This window comes from Mobula hypostoma, chromosome 1 (assembly GCF_963921235.1).
Source record: "Mobula hypostoma chromosome 1, sMobHyp1.1, whole genome shotgun sequence".
Taxonomy (NCBI): Eukaryota; Metazoa; Chordata; class Chondrichthyes; order Myliobatiformes; family Myliobatidae; genus Mobula; species Mobula hypostoma.
In genome coordinates this window covers 155,231,277-155,248,879 of record NC_086097.1, presented here as the reverse complement: position 1 = coordinate 155,248,879, position 17,603 = coordinate 155,231,277, and the positions used below count along the sequence as shown (strand labels likewise).

At 43.4% G+C, this 17,603-nt stretch overlaps 1 protein-coding gene across 1 annotated transcript in view; it reads left to right on the top strand.

Moving 5' to 3' along the window:
* Positions 1-611: 611 nt before the first annotated feature.
* The window catches only part of LOC134346987 (1-phosphatidylinositol 4,5-bisphosphate phosphodiesterase delta-1-like), a 56,415-nt gene continuing 39,423 nt past the window's right edge, over positions 612-17,603 (top strand). Inside the window, exons 1-2 of the mRNA XM_063048970.1 lie at positions 612-705; positions 4,288-5,832. Coding sequence (XP_062905040.1) covers positions 612-705; positions 4,288-5,832 — 1,639 coding nt within the window. The remainder of the gene's footprint in view (positions 706-4,287; positions 5,833-17,603) is intronic.

The window sequence follows — 17,603 nt, the reverse complement described above, 5'->3', positions numbered from 1 at the left end:
GGGGAGGTCTATCTCACCACGGGCCGCCGCCTGAACTGTCGCCACCATGCTTGCTGCTGGCTCCATTTTCGAGGTGGCAACTGTAGTGACACTCAGTGGCCTCACAGGGACGAGGAGAATGGACGTCAGCATTGCTGTGGTGCCTTCCGGCACGGTGCCGCTCCTCAAAATCGTAGTCATGGAGAGCTTCCAGCTACCGCACCAGCTGCCTCTTGGGACCATGGAAGCTCAATAGCCAGGTCAACGGCGCATACTCCATGTGAAGCAGGATCAGTCGGCTGAAGAGGTAGGGGTGAAAGTGGCCAAGAGCTCCTGATGGGTGACAAAATAGTTCATTTCTGGGCAGCACCGGGTGCAGCTGAAGTATGCCAAACTGCATTTTCCTTGGTATCCCTCCTGTGACAGCACTGCGCTGAGCCCACTGTTGCTGGTGTCTGTGTCATCAATGAAAGGGCGTGCTGGATTGGGGTATGCCTGCCAGCACCAAGGCTTGGTGAGCGCAGCTCGGAACTGGTTTAAGGTGGCAGCGCAGGTGTCAGTCCAGGCGAAGGGTTTTCCCTTGTATGTGAGCTGCTGCAGGGAACTGCCGATGGTGGTGAAGTCTGTAATAAATGGACAGTAGTATGATACCAGCCCTGCGATGCCAAGAAGCTCGGAGACAATGCAAGGGATCTGTCATTCCCTGTCCGCCACCACGTTCTCAGGGTCAGTTGCCACTTATTTCCACATTCAACATGTGCCCCAGTAACTTCGTCTGGTGGCGCAGCAAACTGCATTTTGCACGGCAGAGAGGCTGATTCACCTGGCAGATGGCGGCAAAGATCTCTTCCACGTTCGCAAAGCGTCATCAAAAATGGCAGTGTGCACTAGGAGATTGGAGGGTGGACATTGTGGCATTAAATGCTGGGGCCCGTTGGTCTTCCTCTTTCCCTGATGGTATTAGTGGTACCTACCTTGTTGCTCATCCTCCCGTGGCTGTGGTGTCTTGGGATCCCTGGTGCAGGCTGCAAAGATGGCAGGGGATCCACTCCACCACGTAACCCGGGTTTGGGAGCCTGGCTCCGCTCACCCCATCGGCTTTACTTGGATGACATAATGCTCAGTTCACAGGTTCTCCCTCCGGGTTGGCATCCCATCTTCAGGACCCCAGACCGGGGGTGCGGGGAAGGCATTCCACTCGGTCCCTCAACGATAGTGCCTATATAAAGTTTTCACATTTTATTATTTTACAACATTGGATCTCAGTGGATTTAATTTCACTTTTTAAAAAATCTGATCAACAGAAAAAAACTCGTCAAAACAAAGTGAAATAAATTAATTACAAATATAAAACACAAAATAACTGATTGCATAAGTATTCTCCTCCTTCAAGTCAGTATTGAGGAGATGCACTTTTGGCAGCAATTATAGTCTTGAGTCTGTGTAGATAGGTATTTATCAGCTTTACGCATCTGGGCACTGCAGTTTTTCCCCATTCTTCTTTACAGCACTGCTCAACCTCAGTCAGATTGCATGGGGATCATGGGTGAACAGCCCTTTTAAAATCCAGCCAGCTTCTCAATTGTATTGAGGTCTGGACTCTGATTTGGCCACTTATCTTGCAAAGTGTTCATACAGATTACTTAGTGCAATGGGTACAATGTAAAAAAAATCTAACAGAAGGCAGAATAAAGTTCAGCAGTCACAAAGAAAGTGCAGTACAAGTAAGCAATCAAGTGCAAGATCAAAATGAGTTCAAGAGTCTATCCAAGTACAGGCTATTCAGCTCATGACGTTGATCGGACCTTTCAAAGTATTCTGAGATCCATCTAATCCCTCCCATTAGAGCCCACATTTTTTCTATCATCCATGTGCCTATCTAAGTTTCTAATTGTCCCTACTGTATCTGCCAATAGTTTTTTAAAACGGGGTAGAAGCTGTCCTTGTGCTGAGTGGTGCATGCTTTCGGGTTTTTGAGTCTTTTGCCGGAGGTAGTAAGAAATATTGTCTGAGGTGGGAGGGGTCTTTGATTATTCTGGCTGCTTTACTGAGGCAGTGAGAAGTGCAGACAGAGTCAGTGGAGGGGAGGCTGGTTTCGGTGATGCGCAAAGCTACGTCCATCCCACTGCAGATTCTTTTGATCACTTTCAAGATCATATTGAGATAGATTGTGAAATAAAGAGTCCATCTTATTGTATAAGGGGACAGTTCAATCGTCTTATAACAGAAAGATAGAAGCTGTTCTTGTGTCGGGTGCTAGTTTGTGCTTTAAGGCTTTTGTATCTGCCGTCTGATGGGAGACGGGAGAGGGGAAAATATCTGGTATGGGAGAGGTCTTTGAATAAGCCGGTGTTTTTGCTGAGATAGTGGGACGGGCCGACACAGTTCATGGTGGGGAGGATGGTTTCCATGATGTGCTGAACTGTATCCACAAACATTTTTCATTATTTTGTAGTTACGAGCAAGATCTTGATGATATAGTTAGGCCACACTTAGATCCCCTCCAGTTCGCCTGCCAGCCCCGACTAGGAGTTGAGGATGCCATCGTCTACCTGCTGAACCGTGTCTACGCCCACCTGGACAAGCCAGCGAGCACTGTGAGGGTCATGTTTTTTTCCAGTGCATTCAACACCATCCTCCCTGCTCTGCTGGGGGAGAAGCTGACAGCAATGCAGATGGATGCTTTCCTGGTGTCATGGATACTTGATTACCTGACTGGCAGACCACACTACATGTACTTGCAACACTGTGTGTCCGACAGAGTGATCAGCAGCACTGGGGCTCCACAGGGGACTATCTTGTCTCCCTTTCTCTTCACCATTTACACCTCGGACTTCAACTACTGCACAGTCTTGTCATCTTCAGAAGTTTTCTGATGACTCGGCCGTAGTTGGATGCATCAGCAAAGGAGATGAGGCTGAGTACAGGGCTACGGTAGGAAACTTTGTCACATGGTGTGAGCGGAATTATCTGCAGCTTAATATGAAAAAGACTAAAGCCTGGTGGTAGACCTGAGGAGGGCTAAGGCACCGGTGACCCCTGTTTCCATCCAGGGGGTCAGTGTGGACATGGTGGAGGATTACAAATACCTGGGGATACGAAATGACAATAAACTCGACTGGTCAAAGAACACTGAGGCTGTCTACAAGAAGGGTCAGAGCCGTCTCTATTTCCTGAGGAGACTGAGGTCCTTTAACATCTGCCGGACGATGCTGAGGATGTTCTACGAGTCTGTGGTGGCCAGTGCTATCATGTTTGCTGTTGTGTGCTGGGGCAGCAGGCTGAGGGTAGCAGACACCAACAGAATCAACAAACTCATTCCTAAGGCCAGTGATGTTGTGGGGATGGAACTGGGCTCTCTGACAGTGGTGTCTGAAAAGAGGATGCTGTCCAAGTTGCATGCCATCTTGGACAATGTCTCCCACCCACTACATAATGTACTGGTTGGGCACTGGAGTACATTCAGCCAGAGACTCATTCCACCGAGATGCAACACTGAGCGTCATAGGAAGTCATTCCCGCCTGTGGCCATCAAACTTTACAACTCCTCCCTTGGAGGGTCAGACACCCTGAGCCAATAGGCTGGTCCTGGACTTATTTCCTGGCATAATTTACATATTACTATTTAATTATTTATTGTTTTATTAGTATTTATTTATGGGCAACTGTAATGAAATCCAATTTCCCTCGGGATCAATGAAGTATGACTATGACTATATAGATTGTGAGTTCATGAATACATCTTCATGTAAAATGGGAGGCTGGTTTTCATGATGTCATGATGATCTGTGTCCACAATACTCGTACATTTTCTTGAGCAAGGTCATAATGAGCTAGATTGTGAGGTCATCAGTGCATGTTATTTTTCAAGGGACTGCTAAGTATTTTAATAACTGTAGGACAGAAGTTGTCTATTGGCAAAGTCCAAGTTTTGTGCTTCTCCCTGCTGAAGAGGGGAGTACCTTCTTGCTTTGCTTCTGCAATATTGTTAGAATTCTACTTGTATCCCCCGGAACAGCGGGATGTGCTGCCACAAACTATCTGCGCTGCTGCTCCTCAGCCTGTCAGCTGTTGGGGCCGCTGTTGCCGCCAGCCTCTGGGCCCGCAGGAAGAATACCAGGTAGGGCCCCCTAGCTGGGGAAGCTGAGCTCAGAGCAGGCATCGCCCAGCAGGACGTTGAGCGAGTGGAGCCAGAAAACTTGGGGTGCTCGAGTCTACCAGTAATCATCGAGACAGAAAATCTGGAAGCTGGAAGCTTGGCTCCCGAGGTTACAGAGTCAGAACATGAAACGGAAAATTTGTGTCCAGGTGAGGGTAGCCTGGATTTCCAGGAAGGTTATTCAGAGGAAGGAGCTCTGAATAGGAAACCAGAGAGCCAGAATATTGGGGGTGATAATATGGAAGAAGGGGATGAAGGAAAGCAGCATGGAATTAGTTTACTAGAACAGCCAGATGGAAAGCCAGGTCCCGAGCTAGCTGTTGGGGCCGCTGTTGCCGCCAGCCTCTGGGCCCGCAGGAAGAATGCCAGGAAGGGCCCCCAAGCTGGGGAAGCTGAGCTCGGAGCAGGCGTCGCCCAGCAGGACGTTGAGCGAGTGGAGCCAGAAAACTTGGGGTGCTCGAGTCTACCAGTAATCATCAAGATGGAAAATCTGGAAGCTGAAAGCTTGGCTCCTGAGGTTAGAGAGTCAGAACATGAAACTGAAAATTTGTGTCCAGGTGAGGGTAGCCTGGATTTGCAGGAAGGTTATTCAGAGCAAGGAGCTCTGAATAGGAAACCAGAGAGCCAGAATATTGGGGGTGATAATATGGAAGAAGGGGATGAAGGAAAGCAGCATGGAATTAGTTTACTAGAACAGCCAGATGGAAAGCCAGGTCCCGAGCTAGCTGTTGGGGCCGCTGTTGCCGCCAGCCTCTGGGCCCGCAGGAAGAATGCCAGGAAGGGCCCCCAAGCTGGGGAAGCTGAGCTTGGAGCAGGCGTCGCCCAGCAGGAAGTTGAGCGAGTGGAGCCAGAAAACTTGGGGTGCTCGAGTCTACCAGTAATCATCGAGACGGAAAATCTGGAAGCTGAAAGCTTGGCTCCTGAGATTAGAGAGTCAGAACATGAAACTGAAAATTTGTGTCCAGGTGAGGGTAGCCTGGATTTCCAGGAAGGTTATTCAGAGGAAGGAGCTCTGAATAGGAAACCGGAGAGCCAGAATATTGGGGGTTATAATATGGAAGAAGGGGATGAAGGAAAGCAGCATGGAATTAGTTTACTGGAACAGCCAGGTCCCGAGCTAGCTGTTGGGAATTTTCCGTCAGAGGTGGCTGTCCCAACAATGAACCAAGTGTTCAAAAACGGAGATACCTGGGATGAGAACATGATAAATGAAATTAAGGATGAAGGAATCATTGCTGAGGAGGAAGTGAATAATGAAAGGAAAGACAATGTAATTGTGGGAGAAGAGAAAGTGGGACTTAAAAGAGGGGATCGAGGAATGAGCAGTGAAGAACAAGTGCAGAACGATGAACAGAGTCCAGAGTGTGGATCAGATGACACCACAAAGGTGGGTGACAGAAGAGCTCCATTGAGTGGAAGATTGCAATCAGTAGGAAAGTTTCTTGGCGTTAAGAAACGAAGGTATGCAGAGGTGAGATTGGCTGAGGACGGGAAGACAGAATACAAGAGAAGATGGCCAAGAACAAATCAAAAACTCCACAGAGATCGGCAAAGATGTGAACAAGAGGGCTGCCGAGGTGAGGGAATGGTGCCCGCTGATATGACACTGCAGTCAAGATTCTGCAAAGAGGATTCAGTTCACATCACAAAATATACAGAAGATTTGAATGCAAACTCTCACAAAGAAGCTGAAGGTAAAAATTGTCTCATACCAACATGAGTGAGATGTGTGAGCGAGTGAGTGTGAGAGAATAGATGTTTAGGCACGATCGCTGTATCAAGGTTTTTATATTAAATACAGTTGCCACCTGTATCTGAAAAAACGTGGCCACTGGGTGTATTTTCTTGGTCTTCTGCTGTTGTAACCCATTCACTTCAAGGTTTGATGTATTGTGCATTCAGAGATGCTGTTCTACACAGCACTGTTGTAATATATGGTTACTTGTGTTCCCAGAGTCTTCCTGTCAGCTTGAGCTTGGCTGGCCATTTTCCACTGTCCCTTTTAATTAACAAGGTGTTTGGATGGTTTTTGCACCATTCTCTGAAAACTCAAGAGACTGTTGTGCTTTAAAATTCCAGCTCATCAGTTTCTGGGAAACACAGACCACTCTGTCTGGCACCAACTATCATTCTGTGGTCAAAGTCACTTAGATCACGTTTCTACCCCATTCTGATATTTGGTCTGAACAGCAATTGATCCTCTTGTACACGGCTACATGCTTTTATGCATTGAGTTCCTGCCACGTATATTTCTGTTTCGCATAATCTTTTTTTTCGCTCCCACTCCTTTGCCCTCTTCTCTTATTTAACTCTTAAAGAAGTAATCTCAGCCAGCCCTTTAAAGATTAGCTTTATTTATAACACGTCGAAATATTCAGTGAAACGTGCAGTCTTGTATTGAGGACTTACACGGTCTGAGGATGGGCTCTGGGCACACCGTAAATGTTGGCACGCATCCAGCGCCAACATTGCATGCCACAACTCACTAACCTGAACCTGTACCTACTTGGAATGTGGCAGAATACCAGAGGACCCAAAGGAATCCCAGGTGCCCACAGGGAGAACAGGCAAGCTCCTTACAGGCAGCAGTGGGAATCGAACCCTTACCAGTGATTGCTAGCACTGGAAAGTGATCACCACTGACCACTACACTTCTGCAGACGTACTGGTTTCTTCCAGTGAACTGACGGGTGCTCTTCAAGGAATTGGTTCCCATGTCCTTGTATGCTGAGACCATGTCAATGATTCCAACAATAAATACAATGATGAGCACAAACCAGCAGAGTGGAATTAACAATCCCAAGTCACAATTAAACCCTGGATGAAGAGAGATGTGAAAACAAGCTGTATCTCTGCATCTATCCCAACTTGGATAGTCGAGAACTTTAATTGAAGTGTAGCAGGCTGAAGCGTGACCTTATAGCAGTGTCTAAAACTATAAGTGGCATAGGTAGTGTGAATGTACTAAGTCTTTTTCCTTGGACTGGTGAATCGAGGACTAGAGGGCACATGTTAAAGGTGAGAGGGAAGAAATTTAATGGTTAAGTTCAGATTTATTTCTCAAAGTTTAAAGTTCACAGTAAATTTATTTTCAAATTCCATATATGTCACCATATACTATCCTGAAATTCATTTTCTTCTGGACCTTCCCAATACAATTAATAATAGTGTTGCACACCGGGGATGTGGTTGTCAGCACGCCCCCAGCATTCCTAGCAGCCAGCGCTGTGTGTTTAGTACAATTATGTTGAGATGTTCAAATTTAGTTTTTGTTACATTTCAGCTCGGGTAATACAGTTGTTCACTTGTGTGTTTGTGTGCCATTCTGAATGTAACCGTGGTGTGTAGTAATCATCTCCTCCGTCAGTGTGTGACTGAGTTCTCACCAAGCTTTGCGCTCTGTTATTGTGCATGTCGCAATAGGAAGAGCAGTTGAGATGAGTGAGCTTTTGTCATCTGCCATTATGTACCAAATGCTCGCCACAATACGATAGAATCAAAGATAAACTACACACAAAGTCTGACAAATAACCAATGTGCAAAAGATGACAAATTATGCTGATACAACATAATAATAACAAGTAAATAAGTAACTTTGAGAACATGAGCTGTATTGCCATTGAAAGTGTGTTCAAAGGTTGTGCTCAGTGATCTGTTCAGTGTTAAGGTGAGGGAAATTATCCACACTGGTTCAGGAGCCTCATGGTTGAAGGGTAATAACTGTTCCTGAACTTGGTGGTGTGGGAAATATAGATCCTGTGCCTCCGTCCTGATGGCAACAATGAGAAGGGAGCGTGGCCTAGATGGCGGACGTCCTTGAAAATCGATGCTGCTTTCTTCTGGCAGTGCTTCTGATAGATGTGCTCAATGGTGGATGTTGGGGCTTTTCCTCTGGACTGGGCCGTATCCATCACTTTTTGTCGGCCTTTACATTCTTGAACATTGGTCTTTCCATACCAGGCCATTAGGCAACCAGTCAGGATACTCTCCACTGTGCAACTCCAGAAGAAAGAATGTCTGAGGTGGGAAGGTCTTTGATGATGCTGGCTGCTTTACTGAGGCAGTGAGAAATACAGACAGCTTTCCCCATCAGAGAAACCTGCCTCCACTCCATGGTCTCTATGTCCATAACACTGCAGATCCTTTTGATTACATGCGAGATTATATTGAGATAGATTGTAAAATAAAGATCTTATTGTACAAGGGGACCGTTCAATCGTCTTATAACAGGAAGATAGAAGCTGTTCTTGTGTCTGGTGCTGGTTTGTGCTTTAAGGCTTTTGCATCTTCCGACTGATGGGAGACGGGAGAAGAGAAAGTATCTGGTGTGGGACAGCTCCAAAGATCTGGGGGTTATTCACGCCCCCAGCATTTATGTTTGAAAATTGCATTCATAATGTGTGTATTCAGTACAATTATAGTGAGATGTTCGAGTTCAGTTTTTGTTACATTTCAGCTCGGGTTATTCAGTTGTTCATTTGTGTGTTTGTGTGCCACCCTGAATGTAACCAGGATGTGCACTAATAACCTCCCTATCTGTATGTGATTGAGTTACTTCTCACCAAGCTTTGCGCTCTGTTATTGTGCATGTCGCAATAGAAAGAGCAGTTGAGATGAGTGAGCTTTCCTCGTTTGTCATCATGTACCGAATGCTCGCCACAATACAATAGAATCAAAGCTAAACTGCACACAAAGACTGATAAACAACCAACGTGTAAAAGATGAGAAACTATGCTAATACAATATAATAATAATAAGTAAATAAATAACTTTGAGAAGCTGAGTTGTACTGTCTTTGCAAGTGTGTTCAAAGGTTGTGCTCATGCTGATAATCCCCTGATTTCTTCCTCCTGCAGTCAAAGAAACACATATTTGGCTTGGCTGATGTTGGACCATAAGACCATAAGATATAGGAACAGAAGTAGGCCACTCGGCATCGAGTCTGCTCCGCCATTCAATCATGGGCTGATGCATTTCTTCCAGTCATCCCCACTTCGCTGCCTTCACCCCATATCCTTTGATGTCCTGGCTAATCAAGAACCTATCTATCTCTGCCTTAAATACACCCAATGACTTGGGTGTTCCAAAAATCCATCCCTTAGACATTCTACAAATTCTCTCTCTTGATGTCCAGTACTTGCCTGCTTTTTCCAATCCACTTTCATGTTAAAATCCCCAAAGATTATCATGACACTGCCTTCTGACACGCCTTTTCTGTCTTCTGCTGTAATTTGTAATCCACATCCTGGCTGCTGTTTGGAGGCCTGAATACAACTGCCATTTGGGTCCTTTTACCCTTGTCATTTCTTAGCTCAACCCATAGACACTCTACACCTTCCTATCCTATGTCATCCCTTTCTAATGATTTAATATTATTTCTTTTTTTTTTAATTTTATTTTTATTTGGATAAGGAATTCACAATTATCATGTACTTTTTTCACACATATAACCTTTTCCATTTTTTTATATGTATAAAACTACAATTATTTATACATTCTTAAGTACACATTGAGATGATATAAAAGGAAAATAAACATTTAAATAGATAATTATGTACTGTGGTAAATCTAACCTATTAGGCTAAGTAATGAAATTAGTTGTTAAGAAAAATGGTAATAATAGTTTCCATACAACCCTTCTGGACCATTTCCACTGGTCCAAAATGTTGCATACAAGCCTATATACCAACCATTGTAGGTGTTTATATCCCAATTTGTTCGTGCTTGTTCCTGCCCGCAGACATAATTATCCAATCCCTATGTACTTATTTACTTAATTTTTTCATTTTTTTTTTATCCCTTTCCCAAATCTTTCCCTTTACTTGTGTTAATTTTCTATTTTCCAAAGAAAAACAACAAACATTTAGACTAGGGGTGCTTACGTTAGCAATATTACTGTGTTGATGAGAAGAGCAATATAAATCATTAGGAGAGTCATCTAAAGTCTGCTCGCATTGGGGTTATATATTCAATCCATTTATTCCAGATTTGATAGAATGTTTCTTTTTGAGTTCTCAGGGAGTAAGTCAACTTTTCCATTTTAAATATTTCCAAGATAATTTCGTACCAATCTTCTAATGTAGGTGGTATTGGATTTAGCCATTTTCTAGTGATTGATTTCTTACTTGCTGTTAAGAGGGCCTGCAGCAACTTTATATCTTCCTTCTGTTCAAGGAACAATACATGCCCCAAATAGAGCGTCTCAAAGTTCAGAGGTATCTGGGACCTAAGTACCTTAACTAATGTTCTATGAATACCTTCCCAAAATAGACTTAATTTAGGGCAATCTCAGAAAATATGAAAATGATTTGCCTCCTTGGAGCCGCACCTTCTCCAACACATCACATTTGTATCTTTATATTTTTCCTGATATGGGGTCTTGAAGTATCTTATAATGTTTTTCCAACAATGTTCTCTCCAAGTCAAAGAATTAGTCGAGGACCATTGAAAGCTGCAGATTTTCCCCCAAGCCTCCTCTGAAAGTACCAACCCCGCTTCTTTCTCCCACTTCTCTTTAATATACAGTGTATTTACATTTTTAGCATGGGAGAGTGCATTATATAGGCGAGAAACTGATTTACTAGGTATTGAACTGCAAGCCGAATTCAGAATCTTGAAAAATTCTAATTCTACTGTTGATAGGTCTGTATATCTACAACTCTGGTTAACATAGTTTCGTATTTGAAGGTACCTAAAAAAGTCATTATGTTCTAGGCCATGTTTGTCCTGCAGGATTTGGAAACTTTGTAATACTCTTTTATCTATAAATGAGAGGTAGGTTGTAAGACCTTTCTTTATCCATAGCTCAAATCTTTTATCTCCTCTGTTGGGAAGGAATTCAGTATCATATGCACACCATCTAAAGAGTTTTAGCATGTTATTAATTCCACATGAATTAACCACCTTCTGCCATACTTTTAATGTAAGATTTATCCAAGCATTATTAAATTTTTCCAACTGGGCCATCAATCCTTTGTCAGCTATTGAGGCCTGAAGAGGAAAACTGTCAACTAATCCAAATTCTATTTCCTTCCATCTAGCCTTATATTCCCTATTGCACCAATATAACAGAGGGGTTATCTGTGAGGCATAAAAATAATTTCTCAGGCAAGGAAGAACCATACCTCCTCTTTCCTTCCCTAACTGTAAGGTGTTATATCGAATTCTAGGTTTCCTTCCTTGCCAAATGAAGCGGGAAATCCATTTGTCCCATTCCCTGAATTGATTATCATCCACCTCCACTGGTAAAGTACGGAAAAGATATAATAACCGAGGAAGAATATTCATTTTTATAGTATTTATCCTTGAATTTAAACTTAAAAAGGGGATAAGATTCCATCTATGCATATCTGCTTTTATCTCTGAGATTAATGGCCCATAATTTACCTGTGACAGTGTTGAAAGATCCTTCGGCAGGGTTATTCCTAAATATTTTAATGATTTAGCTTCCCACTTAAGATTGTATGTATCCTGCAATTTTTTGGATGGTGTATAATTTAGGGACATAACCTGCATTTTCTTTACATTTATTTTATAACCTGATATTTTCCCAAAGTCATCCAACAGTGTAAACAATCCTATAAATGATTTTTCTGGTTCACTCAGATAGACCAAAACATCATCTGCGAATAATGCCACTTTCTGTTCAATCCCTGCCACCTTGATACCTTTTACGATTTCGCTCTGTCTTATTAGTTGGGCAAGTGGTCCAATATATAGCGCAAAAAGGAGAGGAGAAATTGGGCATCCCTGTCTAGTGCCTCTCTCTAAAATGAAGGAGTCAGAGAGGTCCCCATTTATCTTAATTCGGGCTGTTGGGCTGTCATATAGAGTCTGAATTACTTTAATAAACCTTTCTTGAAAGCCGAATCTTCCTAACACTCTGTATAGGAATGCCCAACTAACCAAATCAAAAGCTTTCTCAGCGTCCAATCCTACTACCATTGTCTCTGTCTCGTTCTTATTAACCTGTTCTAATATGTGCAGAGTTCTCCTTATGTTGTCCTGTGTTTGTCTTTGTTGAATAAATCCAATCTGGTCTAAATGGATTAGGCCAGGTAAAAGCTTTTCCAATCTGCGCGCTAATATAGATGTTTATAGATAATATAGTTTGTAATCTAAATTAAGAACACTAATTGGCCGATAATTGCCACATTCTAGTTTATCTTTACCCTCTTTAGGAATAACTGAAATAATCGCTTCTCTCCAGGAAGGTGGAGTTTCTCCTCTCTGCAAGATCCAATTAAAGGTGTTAAGTAGTAATGGGGCTAACTGTGTCTTCAGGGACTTGTACCACTCTGAGGTAAACCCATCAGAACCCGGGGACTTTCCAGCCTTTAACCTAGAGATGGCCACGTTCAGTTCTTTGACAGTTACTGGTTCTAATAAACTTTCATTTTGTAAATCTGTAAGTTTAGGTAGATCTAAAAAATTCAATACACTGTCCATATAGGGCTCATTGGGGGCCCGGGGTTGGGAGTACAGCTCTCGATAATACGTTTCAAAACTCTCTTGAATCTTCCCTATTGTACTCTCCACAAGCTTTGTCTTTGGATTCTTTATTTTATGAATTGTATTGTCTGCTTGTTTTCGTAATTTATATGCTAATAATCTAGCTGATTTACCTCCTACTTCATAATTCTTTTGTCTCAGGTAAAGAAAATTTCTTTGCGTTTCCAACGTATAAATATCATCAATTTCACTTTGCAATTTCCTAATTTCCTGTTTTCGATTTGAATTACTTTTGTTGCTATCCCCAACTTGAAGTTGCTTTAATTTTCCTTGAAGGTCTGCTAATTTTTGTGCATTGATTTTTTTCATGTGAGTAGTAATGGAAATAATTTTCCCTCTCAGTACAGCTTTCAATGTATCCCATAAAATCACTGGTGATGTTTCTCCCGTGTCATTAAGGTCTAGATATTCTTTGATTTCTCCCCTTAATCTCTCCATTACTTTTGGGTTATTAAGTATATGTGAGTTTAGCCTCCATAGTGTTTTCCTCATTTTCTTTTCCAGGATTAGAGACATAGAGACTGGGCTATGATCCGACAGATCAATTGTTGCAATATTACAGTTTTTTATCCTGAGTCTATCTGTATTAAAGATAAAGAAATAGTCTATCCTTGAATAGGCTGAATGAGGGAAAGAGTAATATGTATAATCTTTACTCGTAGGGTGTAATTCCCTCCAGACATCTATAATTCCCAACTCCTCCATCAATGAATTCACTTTCCGAGTCAGAGGTTTATTCTGAGTAACTATTCTTGAAGAATCTAATATAGGATTTAATCTAATATTAAAATCCCCTCCACAAATTACTACCCCTCGAGAACTGACCATTAGGTCAAAAATGTGTCTATAAAATGACCATTCACTACCTGGAGGAGCATAAACATTCAGCAATGTTATTTCTGTACCTTCTATTCTTCCTGTGATTTTTACAAACTGTCCTTCTTTGTCTCTAGTCTCTGAAATATGTTCATAATTAAGAGTACTTGATATTAAAGTAGCTACCCCTCTTTTGTGACTCAATTTATATGATGAATAAAATACATGCTTAAAGCCCATTCTTTTTAATTTTCCATGTTCAGATTGGCTCATATGTGTTTCCTGGAGGAAAGCTATTTGTGCCCTCTCTTTTTTCAATTTAGACATAATCTTATTTCTTTTAATTGGATTCAAAACCCCATTAACATTATAGGAAATTATTTTTACCAATTCAGTTTGCATTTTTCTCTAGTAGAAAAAAAGCACTCTCCTTTTCTAACCAAACAGTAAGCAATCCCTTCTCAACAGTAAACCGAGACATATAACCACACCCTAGACATTTCTGAACGTATAACATTTGAAAATTTTCCCCGACTTCCCACAATGAGGCCTGAGCACCGACCCGCCTCAGTTCAGAGGGATAACCTCGATCTTCACCCTGTGTTAGAGGGCCCTCAGCAGTTTGAATAATCATAGAGAATTTTCTCCTATTTATGTCTCGACCATATTGCTATCATTCAAGTTATTCCGCCTAGTTTATTTTCAGTTACCAGTTTTCATTTTACTTTTAAGTCCGATTTACTCTTTTCAGTCATTTCTCTTAATTAATCTGTATTCTCTGTACATTCGCGTCTGAATATTTGCAGCTTTTCCTTGTAGTTTGACACTCTGGTTCGAGTGGAGCGTCTCGCCCCACTAACTGCCACGACTTCTGCCGAATCCTCTCCAGTAGCGACTCCGGTTGGGTGATAACTTTAATAGGTAGTCCCCGGTCCGCCAGGTCCGACGTTGCCTCCTCCACCGTAGCGTAAGTTTTTGTCCCTTCGTCGTAAAAGACTCTCAGCCGAGCTGGATACAGGGTCTGGAATCTGATGTTGTTTTCCTTCAGGACTCTCCGTGTTTCCGTATATTCCTTCCGTCTGGCAAGAATCCCCGGTGCGTAGTCGTGGTCTAAACTGATTTTGCAGTTGTTCCACATGAAACCTTTCTTTTGCCATGCTCTTTTAAGCACCTTTTCCTTCATTCTGTAACTGAGAAATCTGATCAGAATCGATCTGGGCTGGGCACCTGCCGGGGGCTGTGGTGCCAACGCGCGGTGAGCCCTTTCTATCTGTAGGTCTTTTGCGGCCGGCATATCAAGGTTCTCTCTAAGCAGCTTCTCCACGAAGGGAATCATCAATCCTGGTTTACCTTCGGTTCCTTCGGGAACTCCGTAGATCCTCACATTTTCCCTTCTCGAGCGGCCGCCTTGATCTATTAGTTTCCACTGGAGTTGGTCTTGTAGCTTCAACATTTCTGCTATCACTTCCTCGGCGTTTTGTAGCTTCTCTTCAATTCCAACAATCCTCGCTTCGGCTTCATCTATCCGCGAGTTAGTTTTTACTATTTCTCCTTTAATATCTTCCAGCTGTTTGCTGTTATCTTGTCGGAACTCGCGAATCTCTCCGAGAATCAAAGACAGAGTCACCGATTCCCCCTCATTATCTCCGTCCTGGCTTGCCGTGGGAGAGCTAGGCCCTTCGCCTTGCTGTATCTCTTTACGTTTATCAGCCTTCGAAGCGGACTTTTTATTCTTGTTCTTAGACATCATCCTTGCCCCTTTTATTAATATAGTTATGCAATATTAAGTATTTGTCTAAATTCGATTTTGGGGCAGTTTACCTTCTTTTTTGTCGAGAGACCTTTTCCTTACGCCGCCATTCCCCTTGATGACCCGGAAGTCCTCGGCCAATATTATTTCTTATACACAGGGCCACACCACCCCCTCTGCCTACTAACCTATCTTTCCGATACACTGAATATCTTTGCACGTTCAGCTCCCAGTGACAGCCATCCTTTAGCCAAGTTTCAGAAATGGCCACAACGTCAATCTTGCTAATCTGTGGCTGAATTTCAAGATTGGCCATTTTATTTCTTGTGCTGCAGGCATTCAAATATATACATTTTTGGTCCAGTATTTGTTGCTTTCTGTTTTAACTGCACCACGCCTCTATTGCCCTGTAACTCATCCCACTGGATGTGATTATGCCTCATCTTCTGCCTGTGCTTTCTATCATCTCTGTTGCACGCTATCTTTGATTTATTTCTGTTTTCCCCTTCCTCAGCCCTATCACCCCAGTTCCCATCCCCCTACCAAATTAATTTAAACCCTCCCTAACAGCTCTAGTAAATATGCCCGCTCGGATATTGGACCCCTTTGGGTTCAAGTGTAACCCGTACATTTTGTACAGGTCGTACCTCCCCAGAAGAGGCCCCAATGATCCAGGAATTTGAAGCCCTGCCCCTTACATCAGTCTCTCAGCCACGCATTAAGACACCTGATCATGCTATTCTTGCACTTGCTAGCACGTGGCACAGGCAGCAATCCTGAGATTACTACCCAAGAGGTCCTGCTTTTCAGCTTCCTTCCTAACTCCCTGAATTCTCTCTCCAATAGCTCCTCACTTTTTCTACTTTTGTCATTGGTACCAACGTGTACCAAGACTTCTGGCTGTTCACCCTCTCCCTTCAGAATACCCTGCACCTGAACCAAGACATCTCGTACCCTGGCACCTGGGAGGCAACACACCATGTGGGTATCTCTATCAGGCTGACAGAACCTCCTTTCTTTCCCCTCACTCTGGATCCCCCTATGACTACCACATTCCTCATCTTCCTCTTTCCCTTCTGCACCACGCTCAGTGCCATGGTCATCCCCCTCAATCGCATCCAAAGTCAGATAAAGATTACTGAGGTGGATGGCCACAGGGGTGCTCTCTACTATCAGAGCTCTTCCTTTCGCTTCCCTGACCGTCACCCACTTATCTACCTCCTTCAGCCTCGGGGTGATTAACTCCCTGTAGCTCCTCTCTATCTCCTGTTCACTCTCGCTAATAAGCTGTAGGTCTTCGAGCCGCAGCTCCAGATCCTTAACACCGTCTCTCAGGAGCTGCAGCTCAGTGCACCTAGAGCAGATGTGGCCATCTGGGAGACAGGAAAATTCCCAGGATTCCCACATCCGACACCCAGAACAAAATACTAACCCTATCGGGCATGCTCTCTATTCCTCAAAAAAATGCAATGAAAACCCAAAAATGAAGTCCACCTACCCACTTACCTCGCCGAAGCCCGAATGAGCCAAAGCCTGTCGCTTCTACTCTCGCCACTGGCCTGCTCCCGACAATGGCCGCTCTGCTTATCCCATCTGTACTTTTAGTTAGTTCGTTGAGCTCAGTTGCCGCCGCTGATAGGCCCCGCACAATGGACTAATGCCCGCAAAGCTCTTGTTTTAAATAACCGTCTCTGACCTGCGAGAAGCACTTCTTCGTCGAGTTCAGTTGCCACTGCTGAGAGGGCCCGCACAACAATATGTTAAGTGAGAAATTGTTGTTGTGGCACCATTCATCTAGATTTTCATTTTCCCTGTATGTTATTTAGCTTTGATTTAGCCCAAAACCAGTGGTATTGTCAGCAAACTTAGAATGCAACGGGACTTGGGAGTCCTCGTACAGGATACCCTTAAAGTAACCTCCAGGTTGAGTCGGTAGTGAAGAAGGCGAATGCAATGTTGGCATTCATTTCTAGAGGAATAGAGCATAGGAGCAGGGATGTGATGTTGAGGCTCTATAAGGCACTGGTGAGACCTCACTTGGAGTACTGTGGGCAGTTTTGGTCTCCTTAGTTAAGAAAGGATGTACTGACGTTGGAGAGGGTGCAGAGAAGATTCACAAGAATGATTCCGGGAATGAGAGGGTTAACATATGAGGAACGTTTGTCCGCTCTTGGACTGTATTCCTTGGAGTTTAGAAGAATGAGGGGAGACCTCATAGAAACATTTCGAATGTTGAAAGGCATGGACAGAGTGGATGTGGCAAAGATTTTTCCCATGATGGGGGAGTCTAGTACGAGAGGGCATGACTTAAGGATTGAAGGGCGCCCATTCAGGACAGAAATGCGAAAAAAATTTTTTAGTCAGAGGGTGGTGAATCTATGGAATTTG